The sequence below is a fragment of the Coregonus lavaretus genome, assembly GCF_964263955.1.
Source record: "Coregonus lavaretus genome assembly, contig: HAP1_SCAFFOLD_254, whole genome shotgun sequence".
Lineage (NCBI taxonomy): Eukaryota > Metazoa > Chordata > Actinopteri > Salmoniformes > Salmonidae > Coregonus > Coregonus lavaretus.
In genome coordinates, this window is record NW_028157650.1 from 514786 (window position 1) to 530777 (window position 15992).

Sequence of the window (15992 nt, forward strand, 5' to 3'; positions counted from 1 at the left end):
AGTATAACAATATGACCATACAATTCTAGGAGACGGAAGATGAATCTATATGTTGTTTAAGAGAATAAACTAAATGCATCTGCCATTGTCCTTCTACACTACTGGTGTTAAATTAACAGTGTGTTTGTGAAATCATGATGATCTCTCTGTCAGGCTGTCAGGCTGTGGAGTCACAGAGGAAGGCTGTGCTTCTCTGGTCTCAGCTCTGAAGTCAAACCCCTCACACCTGAGAGAGCTGGATCTGAGTAACAATGACCTGAAGGATTCAGGAGTGAAGCTGCTCTCTGCTGGACTGGGGAATCCCCACTGTAAACTGGAGACTCTGAGGTCAGTATTCCTGTAGTTGGTCAACAAGTGAGAACTGTTCACCAGATCCACATGTGTTTACCAGGCACACATAGTCCACACCATATGTGTTTGGACAGTGAAGCTTACAGTTTTACATTTGGTGCTATGCTCCAGCATTTTGGATTTGAGATAGAATGTTTCATATTAGGCAACAGTACAGAATGTCACCTTTTATTTAAAGGTATTCATAAATATATATTTTTTACCGTTTAGAAATGAAAGCACTTTACGTATCTAGTTCTCCCATTTTAAGTCGTAATTATTTGGACAATTTCAATTAGTCAAAAGTTTATTGGGCTCCCGAGTGGCGCAGCGGTCTAAGGCACTGCATCTCAGTGCTTGAGGCGTCACTACAGACCCCCTGGTTTGATTCCAGGCTGTATCACAACCGGCCGTGATTGGGAGTCCCATTGGGTGGCGCACAATTGGCCCAGCGTCGTCCGGGTTTGGCCGGTGTAGGCTGTCATTGTAAATAAGAATTTGTTCTTAACTGACTTGCCTAGTTAAATAAAATAAAAATACAATAAAAAAGTGTTTGGTCCAATATTCCATGCCTGCAGTGATTACATCAAGCTTGTGATTCTACAAACTGGTTGAATGCATTTGCAGTTTGTCTTGGTTGTGTTTTGGATGATGTTTTTCCCAATAGAAACTGAATGGTGAATAATGTCCTGTCATTTTGGAGTCACTTCACTTGTATTGTCATTAAGAATAGAAGATGTTTCTGAACACTTCTACATTCATGTGGATGCTACCATGATTATGAATAATCATGAATGAATCGTGAATGATGATGAATGAGAAAGTTACAGAGGAACAAGGATCATACCCCCTCTGTTATTGGTAATGGTGAGAGGTTAGCATGTTTTGTTGTAGCCTCTGTAACTTTCTCATTCATTATGATTCATGATTCATTCATGATTTCTTAATCATGTCATCATCAGGATTAATTCAGTAGTGTTTAGAAACATGTTATCTACTCACTTAGACAGAAAATTACTCCAGTCATCATCCACCATTCAGTTACTATCGGGCAAAACATAACCCAAAACACAACCAAAACAAACTGCAAATGCAACCAACGAGTTTGAGTCAGAAGCTTGATGTAGTCATTGTGTTCAAGGAATATCAGACGAAATACTCAACTTTTAACTACTTTAATACACTATAAGTGAATTGGTCAGAATACTTATGACTTCTTCAAATAGGGGGACTAGATACATAAAGTGCTTTCATTTCAAAATGTGAAACAGATATGTATTAAAATACCCTCAAATAAAAGGTGACATTATATACTGTCACCTCATATGAAACATTTGATCTCAATACCAAAATGCTGGAGTATAGAGCCACATTTAAAATGTTAGCTTCACTGTCAAAATAGATATGGTGTGGACTGTATACTCAATACAATCTAAATCTGATACCTCACTGTCTGTCTTTTGACTGATACTGTTTTTTAAACTGCTCTGGTCAGTCTACTCAAATATTTGTACTATACATGTTTCTCTCTGCAGGCAATACTTTCATAATTTGTCATTTCTAATAATGAAACATCTATTTATGAATAGATATGGAAGGTTTCAGGACACATTTAATCAATGAATTGATTTTCACATTAGTATAACATTATGACCATACAATTCTAGGAGACAGAAGATGAATCTATATGTTGTTTAAGAGAATAAACCAAATGCATCTGCCATTGTCCTTCTACACTACTGGTGTTAAATTAATAGTGTGTTTGTGAAATCATGATGATCTCTCTGTCAGGCTGTCAGGCTGTGGAGTCACAGAGGAAGGCTGTGCTTCTCTGGTCTCAGCTCTGAAGTCAAACCCCTCACACCTGAGAGAGCTGGACCTGAGTAACAATGACCTGAAGGATTCAGGAGTGAAGCTGCTCTCTGCTGGACTGGGGAATCCCCACTGTAAACTGGAGACTCTGAGGTCAGTATTCCTGTAGTTGGTCAACAAGTGATAACTGTTCACCAGATCCACATGTGTTTACCAGGAACACATAGTCCACACCATATGTGTTTGGACAGTGAAGCTAACAGTTTTAAATTTGGCGCTATGCTCCAGCATTTTGGATTTAATATAGAATGTTTCATATTAGGCGACAGTACAGAATCTCACCTTTTATTTGAGGGTATTCATACATATCTGTTTCACCATTTATAAATAAATTGTGAATTGTGAATAATGATGATTGAAAAAGTTAAAAATAAATAAAGATCATACCCCTAAAATGCCAACCTCTCCTGTTATTGGTAATGGTAACATGTTTTGTTGTAGCCTCTGTAACTTTCTCACTCATTATTATTCATCATTCATTCATGATTTTCTTAATCTTGGCATATTTATTAATTTAGTTGTGTTTAGAAACATGTTATCTACTCACTTAGAAATACAATTATTCCAGTCATCATCCACCATTCAGTTATTATTGGGCAAAACATAACCCAAAACACAACCAAAATATACTGCAAATGCATCAATGTCACATCATATGAAACATTTGATCTCAAATCTAAAATGCTGGATTATAGAGCCACATTTAAAATGTTGGCTTCACAGCCAAAATAGATATGGTGTGGACTGTATACTCAATACAATCTAAATCTGATACCCCACTGTCTGTTTTTTGACTGATACTGGTTTTTAAACTGGTCTGGTCAGTCTACTCAAATATTTGTACTATATATTTTTCTCTCTATAAGCAATACTTCGATAATTTGTCATTTTTAATAATGATACATTCATTTATGAATAGATATGGCAGGTTTCAGGTCATTGGTATATCTGAAAATATTTCCGTTGTATTTTCACCACCAAAGAATAGCAGTGTAATTTGAAATGATTTTACCCTTTGCAGCCTGTCATGGTCTAGTCACAGAGGAAGGCTGTGCTTATAATATAATTTGCCATTTAGCAGATGCTTTTATCCAAAGCGACTTACAGTCATGCGTGCATACATTCTTTTTTTTTCTTTTTTTGTATGGGTGGTCCCAGGGATTGAACCCACTACCTTGGCATTACAAGCGCTGTGCTCTACCAGCTGAGCTACAGAGAACATTCTCTGGTCTCAGCTCTGAGGTCAAACCCCACACTTTATTTGTGCACGGTAACAGTGTAAACAGGGAAAGCGTAACATTTTAATACAACCTGTCTGTAATTGTATTTCTTCTGTGTTGGCAGACTCACTGGCTGTGAACTCACAGACACATCCTGTGAACTGTTGGCCTCAGCTCTCAGTTCAAACCCCTCACACCTGAGAGAGCTGGATCTGAGTAACAATGACCTGAAGGATTCAGGAGTGAAGTTGCTCTCTGCTGGACTGGGGAATCCCCACTGTAAACTGGAGACTCTGAGGTCAGTATTCCTGTAGTTGGTCAACAAGTGATAACTGTTCACCAGATCCACATGTGTTTGCCAGGCACACATAGTCCAAACCATATGTGTTTGAACAGTGAAGCTTACAGTTTTAAATTTGGTGCTATGCTCCAGCATTTTGGATGTAACTGAGTCAGGTTTGTAGGCCTCCTTGCTCGCACACGCTTTTTCAGTTCTGCCCACACATTTTCTGTATGATTGAGGTCAGGGCTTTGTGATGGCCACTCCAATACCTTGACTTTGTTGTCCTTAAGCCATTTTGCCACAACTTTGGAAGTATGCTTGGGGTCATTGTCCATTTGGAGGACCCATTTGCGACCAAGCTTTAACTTCCTGACTGATGTCTTGAGATGTTGCTTCAATATATCCACATAATTTTCCTTCCTCATGATGCCATCTATTTTGTGAAGTGCACCAGACCCTCCTGCAGCAAAGCACCCCCACAGCATGATGCTGCCACCCCTGTGCTTCACGGTTGGGATGGTGTTCTTTGGCTTGCAAGCATCCCCCTTTTTCCTCCAAACATAACGATGGTCATTATGGCCAAACAGTTATATTTCTGTTTCATCAGACCAGAGGACATTTCTCCAAAAAGTACGATCTTTGTCCCCATGTGCAGTTGCAAACCGTAGTCTGGCTTTTTTATGGCAGTTTTTGAGCAGTGGCTTCTTCCTTGCTGAGCGGCCTTTCAGGGTTATGTTGATATAGGACTCGCTTTACTGTGGATATAGATCCTTTTGTACCTGTTTCCTCCAGCATCTTCACAAGGTCCTTTGCGGTTGTTCTGGGATTGATTTGCACCAAAGTATGTTCATCTCGAGGAGACAGAACGCGTCTCCTCCCTGAGCGGTATGACGGCTGCGTGGTCCCATGGTGTTTATACTTGCGTACTATTGTTTGTACAGATGAACGTGGTACCTTCAGGCATTTGGAAATTGCTCCCAAAGATGAACCAGACTTATGGAGGTCTACCATTTTTTTTCTGAGGTCTTGGCTGATTTCTTTTGATTTTCCCATGATGTCAAGCAAAGAGGCACTGAATTTGAAGATAGGCCTTGAAATACATTGTCACGACCGTCAAAAGGAGTAGACCAATGCGCAGCGTGGAATGCGAACATACTTTATTTATAGTTCACCACACGAACAAAAACAACAAAACGATACGTGAAGTCCTCGGTAACATACGCAAACCTACACGGAACAAGATCCCACAAACACTGTGGAAAAACAGACTGTTTAAATATGGTTCCCAATCAGAGACAACCAGCAACAGCTGACACTCGTTGCCTCTGATTGAGAACCACTCTGGCCAACATAGAAACACAATAACTAGAACTACATCCTAGAAACACAAAACTAGAACAACACAAAGAACACTCACACCCTGGCTCAACATACAAGCGTCCCCAGAGCCAGGGCGTGACAGGACCCCCCCCCAAAGGCGCGGACTCCGACCGCACCAACAGAACACCACAGGGGAGGGACCGGGTGGGCACTCCGCCTTGGCGGCGGATCCGGCTCCGGGCATGATCCCCACTCCCTCTCTAACCCCCCACAGTACCCCTGGTCCGGTCTGGCCCTGCTGGCCGGAGCTGGACTGAACACTGGTGGAGCAGATTGCTCTAGCTCCGGCGTGGAGCAGCTGACCGGTGCCGGACCAGGCACCGGTGGAACAGGAACAGGCCGAGCCGGGCTGGCGACGCGCACCATAGGCTTGGTGCGGGGAGCAGGAGCGGGCCGGACCGGGCTGACGAAGCGCAACCACTGACTTGGTGCGGAGAGCAGGAATGGACCAGGCCGGGCTGGCGACGCGCACTACTGACTTGGTGCGGGGAGCAGGAACAGGCCGGGCCGGGCTGGCGACGCGCACTATAGGCTTGGTGCGGGGAGCAGGAACAGGCCGGACTGGGCTGGCGACGCGCACCATAGGTTCGGTGCGAGGGACAGGAACAGGCCGGACCGTACTGGGGACACACACCACTGGCCCTACGCGGGGATCAGGAACGGGCCGGACCGGACTGGTAACACACCCCAGTACCTCTCGCCGTGCCTCTACACTTTCCTTCCCCTTTGTGACCAGTGGCCCCCGTAACCTGGCGGCCTCCTCTGCCAACCCGCTGGACCGCTCTATCGCGGCCTCCTGCTGCCCCGTCGTCCACGGCGTGAGCCCCCCCCCTAAAAAATTTCTGGATGTCTCTCCTCCCCGTGGACCAGGCCTCCCTAGTTCTCACCAGACTCTCACCCCACTGCTCCAAAGTCCAACCTCTCTGCTCTTCACTTGGCTTGGCCCAGTCGAGACTCTTAATCCACTGCTCCATAGTCCAACCTCTCTGCTCTTCACTTGGCTTGGCCCAGTCGAGACTCCTACTCAACTGATCCCAAGTCCATCCTCTCTCCTCTTCACGCTGCTTGGTCCTGTCTTGGTGGGATCTTCTGTCCCGATCGTCGGATACAGAGGACCAAGGTGCAGCGTGGAAAGTGAACATACTTATATTTATTAGAGTAATCACACGAACAAAATAACAAATCGATACGTGACGTCCTTAGTGCAAAACACAAACCTACACGGAACAAGATCCCACAAACACTGTGGACCTGAGAGAGCTGGATCTGAGTAACAATGACCTGAAGGATTCAGGAGTGAAGTTGCTCTCTGCTGTACTGGGGAATCCCCGCTGTAAACTGGAGACTCTGAGGTCAGTATTCCTGTAGTTGGTCAACAAGTGAGAACTGTTCACTAGATCCACATGTGTTTACCAGGCACACATAGTCCAAACCATATGTGTTTGGACAGTGAAGCTTACAGTTTTAAATTTGGCGCTATGCTCAAGCATTTTGGATGTAACTGAGTCAGGTTTGTAGGCCTCCTTGCTCGCACACGCTTTTTCAGTTCTGCCCACACATTTTCTGTATGATTGAGGTCAGGGCTTTGTTATGGCCACTCCAATACCTTGACTTTGTTGTCCTTAAGCCATTTTGCCACAACTTTGGAAGTATGCTTGGGGTCATTGTCCATTTGGAGGACCCAACACTCACACCCTGGCTCAACATACAAGCGTCCCCAGAGCCAGGGCGTGACATACATCCACAGGTACACCTCCAATTGACTCAAAAATGTAAATTAGCCTATCAGAATCTTCTAAAGCCATGACATCATTTTCTGGAATTTTCCAAGCTGTTTAAAGGCACAGTCAACTTAGTGTATGTAAACTTCTGACCCACTGGAATTGTGATACAGTGAATTATAAGTGAAATAATCTGTCTGTAAACAATTGTTGGAAAAATTACTTGTGTCATGCACAAAGTTGATGTCCTAACCGACTTGCCAAAACTATAGTTTGTTAACAAGAAATGTGTGGAGTGGTTGAAAAACAAGTTTTAATGACTCCAACCTAAGTATATGTAAACTTCCGACTTCAACTGTATCTGAAAATTTGGAAAAAATATACTGGAACTGTATTTTCACCACCAACGAATAACAGTGTAATTTGAAATGATTTTACTCTTTGTAGGCTGTCAGGCTGTCTAGTCACAGAGGAAGACTGTGCTTCTCTGGTCTCAGCTCTGAGGTCCAACCCCACACATTATTTGTGCACGGGAACAGTGTAAACAGGGAAAGCTAAGCGTAACATTTTAATACAACCTGTCTGTCATTGTATTTCTTCTGTGTTGGCAGACTTACTGGCTGTAAACTCACAGACACATCCTGTGAAGTGTTAGCCTCAGCTCTCAGTTCAAACCCCTCACACCTGAGAGAGCTGGATCTGAGTAACAATGACCTGAAGGATTTAGGAGTGAAGCTTCTCCCTGCTGGAATGGGGGATCCCCACTGTAAACTGGAGACTCTGAGGTCAGTATTCCTGTAGTTGGTCAACAAGTGAGAACTGTTCACCAGATCCACATGTGTTTACCAGGCACACATAGTCCACACCATGTGTGTTTGGACAGTGAAGCTTACAGTTTTAAATTTGGCACTATGCTCCAGCATTTTGGATTTAATATAGAATGTTTCATATTAGGTGACAGTATATAATCTCACCTTTTATTTGAGGGTATTCATACATATCTGTTTCACCATTTATAAATAAATTGTGAATTGTGAATAATGATGATTGAAAAAGTTAAAAAGAAATAAAGATCATACCCCTAAAATGCCAACCTCTCCTGTTATTGGTAATGGTAACATGTTTTGTTGTAGCCTCTGTAACTTTCTCACTCATTATTATTGATCATTCATTCATGATTTTCTTAATCATGGCATCATCAGGATATATTCAGTAGTGTTTAGAAACATGATATCTACTCATTTAGAAGGAAAATTACTCCAGTCATCATCCACCATTCAGTTACTATCGGGCAAAACATAACCCAAAACACAACCAAACAAACTGCAAATGCATCAATGTCAACTCATATGAAACATTTGATCTCAAATCTAAAATGCTGGAGTATAGAGCCAAATTTAACATGTTGGCTTCACTGTCAAAATATATATTGTGAACTGTAGACTCAATACAATCTAAATCAAATACCTCACTGTCTGTTTTTTGACTGATACTGCTTTTTAACCTCTACGGGATCAGTGTCCCGTATACGGGACGGTTGAGATAACGTGCACTAAAGTGATTATCATGACTGTTGTAAGTAACAGCAAACTTTCCAGGACATAGACATGTCTTATATGGGCAGAAAGCTTAAATTCCTGTTAATCTAACTGCACTGTCCAATTTACAGTAGCTATTACAGTGAGAAAATACCATGCTATTGTTTGAGGAGAGTGAACAACAACAAAATAATTTATCATGGAAAGTGGTTTGATACATTCACTTCTGAAGGTAAATAATGTACTTACATTCAGTAATCTTGCTCTGATTTGTCATCCTAAGTGTCCCAGAGATAAAATGTAGCATAGTCTTGTTTGAGAAAATCCATTTTATATTCAAATGTAGGAACTGGGTTCTACAGTTTGAACCCCTGCTGTCTCTGGCTCCACACCCACCCCGACCGGCCATCTAGATCAAATCAAATCAAATTGTATTTGTCACATACACGTGTTTAGCAGATGTTATAGCGGGTGTGTTGAAATGCTTGTGCTTCTAGCTCCGACAGTGCAGTAATATCTAACAATTTCACAACATATACCTAATACACACAAAACTAGTAAGGAATGGAATTTAAGAAAATATACATATAGGGACAAGCAATGACAGAGCGGCATGGACTAAAATACAGTAGAATATTATAGAATAAGATGCAGTATATACATATGAGATGAGTAGTGCAAGATATGTAAACATTATTAAAGTGACTGTAAACATTATTAAAGTGAATAGTGTTCCATTTCTTAAAGTGGCCAGTAATTTCAATAGGCAGCAGCAGCCTCTAATGTGTCTGTATGTGGGCAGCAGCCTCTCTGTGCTAGTGATGGCTATTTAACAGTCTGATGTCCTTGAGATAGAAGCTGTTTTTCATTCTCTTGGTCCCAGCTTTGATGCACCTGTACTGACTTTGCCTTCTGGATGATAGCGGGGTGAACAGGCAGTGGTTTGGGTGGTTGATGTCCTTGATGATCTTCTTGGCCTTCCTGTGACATTGGGTGCTGTATGTGTCATGGAGGGCGGGTGGTTTGCCCCCGATAATGCGTTCGGCAGACCACACCACCCTCTGGAGAGCCCTGCGGTTGTGGGCGGTGCAGTTGCCGTACCAGGTGATGATACAGCCCGACAGGATGCTCTTAATTGTGCATCTGTAAAAGCTTGTGAGGGTTTTAGGTGCCAAGCCAAATTTCTTCAGACTCCTGAGGTTGAAGAGGCTCTGTTGCGCCTTCTTCACCACACTGTCTGCGTGGGTGGACCATTTCAGTTTGTCGGTGATGTGTACGCAAAGGAACTTGAAGCTTTCCACCTTCTCCACTGCGGTCCCGTCGATGTGGATAGGGGGGTGCACCCTCTGCTGTTTCCTAAAGTCCACGATCATCTCCTTTGTTTTGTTGACATTGAGTGAGAGGTTATTTTCCTGGCACCACACTCCCAGAGCCCTCACCTCCTCCCTGTAGGCGGTCTCGTCATTGTTGGTAATCAAGCCTACTACTGTTGTGTCGTCTGCAAACTTGATGATTGAGTTGGAGGGGTGCTTGGCCACGCAGTCATGGGTGAACAGGGAGTACAGGAGGGAGCTGAGCACGCACCCTTGTGGGGCCCCAGTGTTGAGGATCAGCGAAGTGGAGATGTTGTTTCCTACCTTCACCAACTGGGGGCAGCCCGTCAGGAAGTCCAGGACCCAGTTGCACAGGGCAGGGTTCAGACCCAGGGCCTCAAGCTTGATGATGAGCTTGGAGGGTACTATGGTGTTGAATGCTGAGCTATAGTCAATGAACAGCATTCTTACATAGGTATTCCTCTTGTCCAGATGGGATAGGGCAGTGTGCAGTGTGATGGCGATTGCATCGTCTGTGGATCTATTGGGGCGGTAAGCAAATTGAAGTGGGTCTAGGGTGACAGGTAAGGTGATATGATCCTTGACTAGTCTCTCAAAGCACTTCATGATGACAGAGGTGAGTGCTACAGGGCGATAGTCATTTAGTTCAGTTACCTTTGCTTTCTTGGGTACAGGAACAATGGTGGCCATCTTGAAGCATGTGGGAACAGCAGACTGGGAAAGGGAGAGATTGAATATGTCCATAAACACACCAGCCAGCTGGTCTGCGCATGCTCTGAGGACACGGCTAGGGATGACTTCTGGGCCGGCAGCCTTGCGGGGGTTAACATGCTTAAATGTCTTAATCACGTCGGCCACGGAGAAGGAGAGGCCACAGTCCTTGGTAGTGGGCCTCGTCAGTGGCACTGTGTTATCCTCAAAGCGGGCGAAGAAGGTGTTTAGCTTGTCTGGACCGAGACGTCGGTGTCGGCGATGTGGCTGGTTTTCCTTTTGTAGTCCGTGATTGTTTGTAGACCCTGCCACATACATCTCGTGTCTGAGCCGTTGAATTGCGACTCCACTTTGTTTCTATACTGATGTTTTGCCAGTTTAATTGCGGAGTGAGTAGCTACACTGTTTGTATTCTGCCATATTCCCAGTCACCTTGCCATGGTTGAATGTGGTGGTTCGCGCTTTCAGATTGGCGCGAATGCTGCCATCTATCCACGGTTTCTGGTTAGGGTAGGTTTTGATAGTCACAGTGGGCACAACATCACCTATACACTTCCTGATAAACTCAGTCACCGGTTCAGTGTATTCGTCAAAAATTATTTTCGGAAGCTACCCGGAACATATCCCAGTCCGCGTGATCAAAACAATCTTGAAGCGTGGATTCCGATTGGTCAGACGAGCGTTGAATAGTCCTTAGCACGGGTATTTCCTGTTTGAGTTTCTGCCTATAGGACGGGAGGAGCAAAGTGGTGGTCAGATTTGCCGAATGGAGGGCGGGGGAGGGCCTTATAACCATCCCGGAAGTTCGAATAGCAATGGTCAAGGATTTTGGCAGCGCGAGTACAACAGTCAATATTTTGATAGAACTTTGGCAGCCTAGTCCTCAAATTTGCTTTGTTAAAATCCCCGGCTACAATAAATGCAGCCTCCGGATATGTGGTTTCCAGTTTGCATAAAGTCCAGTGAAGTTCTTTGAGGGCCGTCGTGGTATCGGCTTGAGGGGGGATATACACGGCTGTGACTTTCACCGAATAAAATTATCTTGGGAGATAATACGGTCGGCATTTGATTGTGAGATATTCTAGGTCAGGTGAACAAAAGGACTCAAGTTCCTGTATTTTACTACAATTACACCATGAGTCATTATTCATGAAAAACACACCTCCGCCCTTCTGCTTCCCGGAGAGATATTTATTCCTGTATGCGCGATGAATTGAGAACTCCTCTGGCTGCACCGATTTCGACAGAATATCCCAAGAGAGCCATGTTTCCGTTAAGGTTTCCGTTAGGGAAAGTCGTATTCCTGGTTGTAATGCTGGTGAGTTACCGCCACTCTGATATCCAATAGTTTTCCCCGGCTGTATGTAATGATACAAAACACTTTCTGAGCTAATAATGTAAAAAATAATACATAAAAAAACAAAATACTGCAAAGTCTCCTAAGAGCTAGTCGCGAGGCCGCCATCTTCGTCAGCGCCAGATGTGTGAAAGTTAGTGTATAAGCTAATGATCCATCATGTATGACATTCCTGGGAGTGTGTAAACTTACATTTTGTATTACCTTATCATTTTTGTATGTTCTCTATAGTTATGTACTTGAAAATGTATCAATTGACCAATTCGGCACATTTGGGCAGACTTGATACAAAATAGTCTGCCTCCCGAGTGGCGCAGTGGTCTAAGGCACTGCATCGCAGTGCTAGCTGTGCCACTAGAGATCCTGGTTTGAATCCAGGTTCTGTCGTAGCCGGCTGCAACCGGGAGACCCATGTAGGGGAGGGAATGGCTGGCAGGGATGTAGCTCAGTTGGTAGAGCATGGCGTTTGCAATGCCAGGGTTGTGGGTTCAATTCCCACGTGGGGCCAGTATGAAAAAAATAAAATAATGTATGCACTCACTAACTGTAAGTCGCTCTGGATAAGAGCGTCTGCTAAATGACTAAAATGTAAGGTAAATGTAGTCCAGTATTGCAATGCTTCACTGGATAAATCTGAAATGTTACACACTGCTTCCATCTAGTGGCCAGAATCTAAATTGCGCCTAAACTGCAATATTATGTTGTGGCCTTTCTCTTGCATTTCAAAGATGATGGAACAAAACAAAATATTAGACAACGCATGTCTAATGTGTTATATTGTCCTACATTAATTTCACATTTCCACAAACTTCAAAGTGTTTCCTTTCAAATGGTATCAAGAATATGCATATCCTTGCTTCAGGTCCTGAGCTACAGGCAGTTAGATTTGGGTATGTCATTTTAGGCGAAAATTGGAAAAAAAGGGTCCGATACTTAAGAGGTTAAACTGGTCTGGTCAGTCTACTCAAATATTTGTGCTTTACATTTTTCTCTCTACAAGCAATACTTTTATAATTTGTCCTTTTTAATAATGATAAGTCCATTTATGAATATACAGTGGGGGAAAAAAGTATTTAGTCAGCCACCAATTGTGCAAGTTCTCCCACTTAAAAAGATGAGAGAGGCCTGTAATTTTCATCATAGGTACACGTCAACTATGACAGACAAAATGAGAAAAAAAAATCCAGAAAATCACATTGTAGGATTTTTAATGAATTTATTAGCAAATTATGGTGGAAAATAAGTATTTGGTCACCTACAAACAAGCAAGATTTCTGGCTCTCACAGACCTGTAACTTCTTCTTTAAGAGGCTTCTCTGTCCTCCACTCATTACCTGTATTAATGGCACCTGTTTGAACTTGTTATCAGTATAAAAGACACTTGTCCACAACCTCAAACAGTCACACTCCAAACTCCACTATGGCCAAGACCAAAGAGCTGTCAAAGGACACCAGAAACAAAATTGTAGACCTGCACCAGGCTGAGAAGACTGAATCTGCAATAGGTAAGCAGCTTGGTTTGAAGAAATCAACTGTGGGAGCAATTATTAGGAAATGGAAGACATACAAGACCACTGATAATCTCCCTCGATCTGGGGCTCCACGCAAGATCTCACCCCGTGGGGTCAAAATGATCACAGGAACGGTGAGCAAAAATCCCAGAACCACATGGGGGGACCTAGTGAATGACCTGCAGAGAGCTGGAACCAAAGTACTACACACTACGCCGCCAGGGACTCAAATCCTGCAGTGCCAGACGTGTCCCCCTGCTTAAGCCAGTACATGTCCAGGCCCGTCTGATGTTTGCTAGAGTGCATTTGGATGATCCAGAAGAGGATTGGGAGAATGTCATATGGTCAGATGGTCTCATTTTGTCTGTCATAGTTGACGTGTACCTATGATGAAAATTACAGGCCTCTCTCATCTTTTTAAGTGGGAGAACTTGCACAATTGGTGGCTGACTAAATACTTTTTTCCCCCACTGTATATGGCAGGTTTCAGCACACTGATATATCTGAAAATGTGGAAAAAATATACTGCCAGTGTAATTTGAAATTATTTTACTCTTTGCAGGCTGTCAGGCTGTCTAGTCACAGAGGAAGGCTGTGCTTCTCTGGTCTCAGCTCTGAAGTCAAACCCCTCACACCTGAGAGAGCTGGATCTGAGTAACAATGACCTGAAGGATTCAGGAGTGAAGCTGCTCTCTGCTGGATTGGGGAATCCCCACTGTAAACTGGAGACTCTGAGGTCAGTATTCCTGTAGTTGGTCAACAAGTGATAACTGTTCACCAGATCCACATGTGTTTACCAGGCACACATAGTCCACACCATGTGTTTGGACAGTGAAGCTTACAGTTTTAAATTTGGCGCTGTGCTCCAGCATTTTGGATTTGAGATTGTTTCATATGAGGCGACAGTTCAGAATGTGACCTTTTATTTGAGGGTAATGGTGAGAGGTTAGCATCTTATATTGTAGCCTCTGTAACTTTCTCACTCATTATTATTCATGATTCATTCATGATCTTTCTCAATCATGGCACCATCAGGATTAATTTAGTAGTGTTTAGAAACATGTTATCTACTCACTTAGAAAGAAAATGACTCCAGTCATCATCCACCGTTCAGTTAGTATTGTGCAAAACATAACCCAAAACACAATCAAAACAAACTGCAAATGCATCAATTTCACCTCATATTAAACATTTGATCTCAAGTTGAAAATGCTGGATTATAGAGCAACATTTAAAATGTTGCCTTCACTGTCAAAATAGTTATGGTGTGGACTGTATACTCAATACAATCTAAATCTGATACCTCACTGTCTGTCTTTTGACTGATACTGCTTTTTAGACTGCTCTGGTCAGTCTACTCAAATATTTGTACTATACATTTTTCTATCTACAAGCAATACTTTGATAATTTGTCATTTGTAATCATGATAAATCCATTTATGAATATATATGGCATGTTTCAGCACACTGATATATCTGAAAATGTGGAAAAAATATACTGCCACTATTTTCACCACCAAAGAATAGCAGTGTGGTTTTGAAATGATCTTACTTTTTGCAGGCTGTCAGGCTGTCTAGTCACAGAGGAAGGCTGTGCTTCTCTGGCCTCAGCTCTGAAGTCAAACCCCTCACACCTGAGAGAGCTGGATCTGAGTAACAATGACCTGAAGGATTCAGGAGTGAAGCTGCTCTCTGCTGGACTGGGGAATCCCCACTGTAAACTGGAGACTCTGAGGTCAGTATTCCTGTAGTTGGTCAACAAGTGATAACTGTTCACCAGATCCACATGTGTTTACCAGGTACACATAGTCCACACCATATGTGTTTGGACAGTGAAGCTTACAGTTTTACATTTGGCTCTATGCTCCAGCATTTTTGATTGGAGATTGTTTCATATTAGGCTACAGTACATAATGTCACCTATTATTTGAGGGTATTTTCATACATATCTGTTTTACCGTTTAGAAATGAAAGCACTTCATATATCTAGTTCTCCCATTTGAAGAGCTCATACTTATTAGGACAAATTAACTTATAGTGTATTAAAGTAGTCAAAAGTGTAGTATTTGGTCCCATATTCCTTGCCTGTAGTGATTACATCAAGCTTGTGAATCTACAAACTTGTTGTTTGCATTTGCAGTTTGTTTTGGTTGTGTTTTAGATTTTCCCAATAGTAACTGAATGGTGAATAATCTCCTGCTTCATTTTGGAGTCGCTTTACTTGTATTGTCAGTAAGAATAGAAGATGTTTCTGAACACTTCTACATTCATTTGGATGCTACCATGATTATGAATAATCATGAATGAATCGTGAATGATGATGAATGAGAACGTTACAGAGGCACAAGGATCATACCCCCTCTGTTATTGGTAATGGTGAGAGGTTAGCATGTTTTGTTGTAGCCTCTAACTTTCTCACTCATTATTATTCATGATTCATTCATGATTTTTTATGAATCGTTGCATCATTAAACATAGAAACATGTTATATGCTCACTTAGACAGAAGATGAATCCAGTCGTCATCCACCATTCAGTTACTATTGGGCAAAACATAACCCAAAACACAACCAAAACAAGGTTGATGTAGTCATTATGAGCAACATGGGACCAAATACTAAACATTGACTATTTTAATGCATAATAAGTGAATTGGTCAGAATACTTCCATCAAATGGGGGGACTACATACATGAAGTGCTTTAATTGTTTTAAACAGTGAAACAGATATGTATGA

At 42.6% G+C, this 15992-nt stretch overlaps 1 protein-coding gene across 1 annotated transcript in view; it reads left to right on the top strand.

Moving 5' to 3' along the window:
• The window catches only part of LOC311125133 (NACHT, LRR and PYD domains-containing protein 3-like), a 29193-nt gene that overhangs the window by 11260 nt on the left and 1941 nt on the right, over positions 1–15992 (top strand). The window contains exons 7-11 of the mRNA XM_084199196.1: positions 154–327; positions 2122–2125; positions 3069–3085; positions 3547–3715; positions 7418–7428. Coding sequence (XP_084055322.1) covers positions 154–327; positions 2122–2125; positions 3069–3085; positions 3547–3715; positions 7418–7428 — 375 coding nt within the window. The remainder of the gene's footprint in view (positions 1–153; positions 328–2121; positions 2126–3068; positions 3086–3546; positions 3716–7417; positions 7429–15992) is intronic.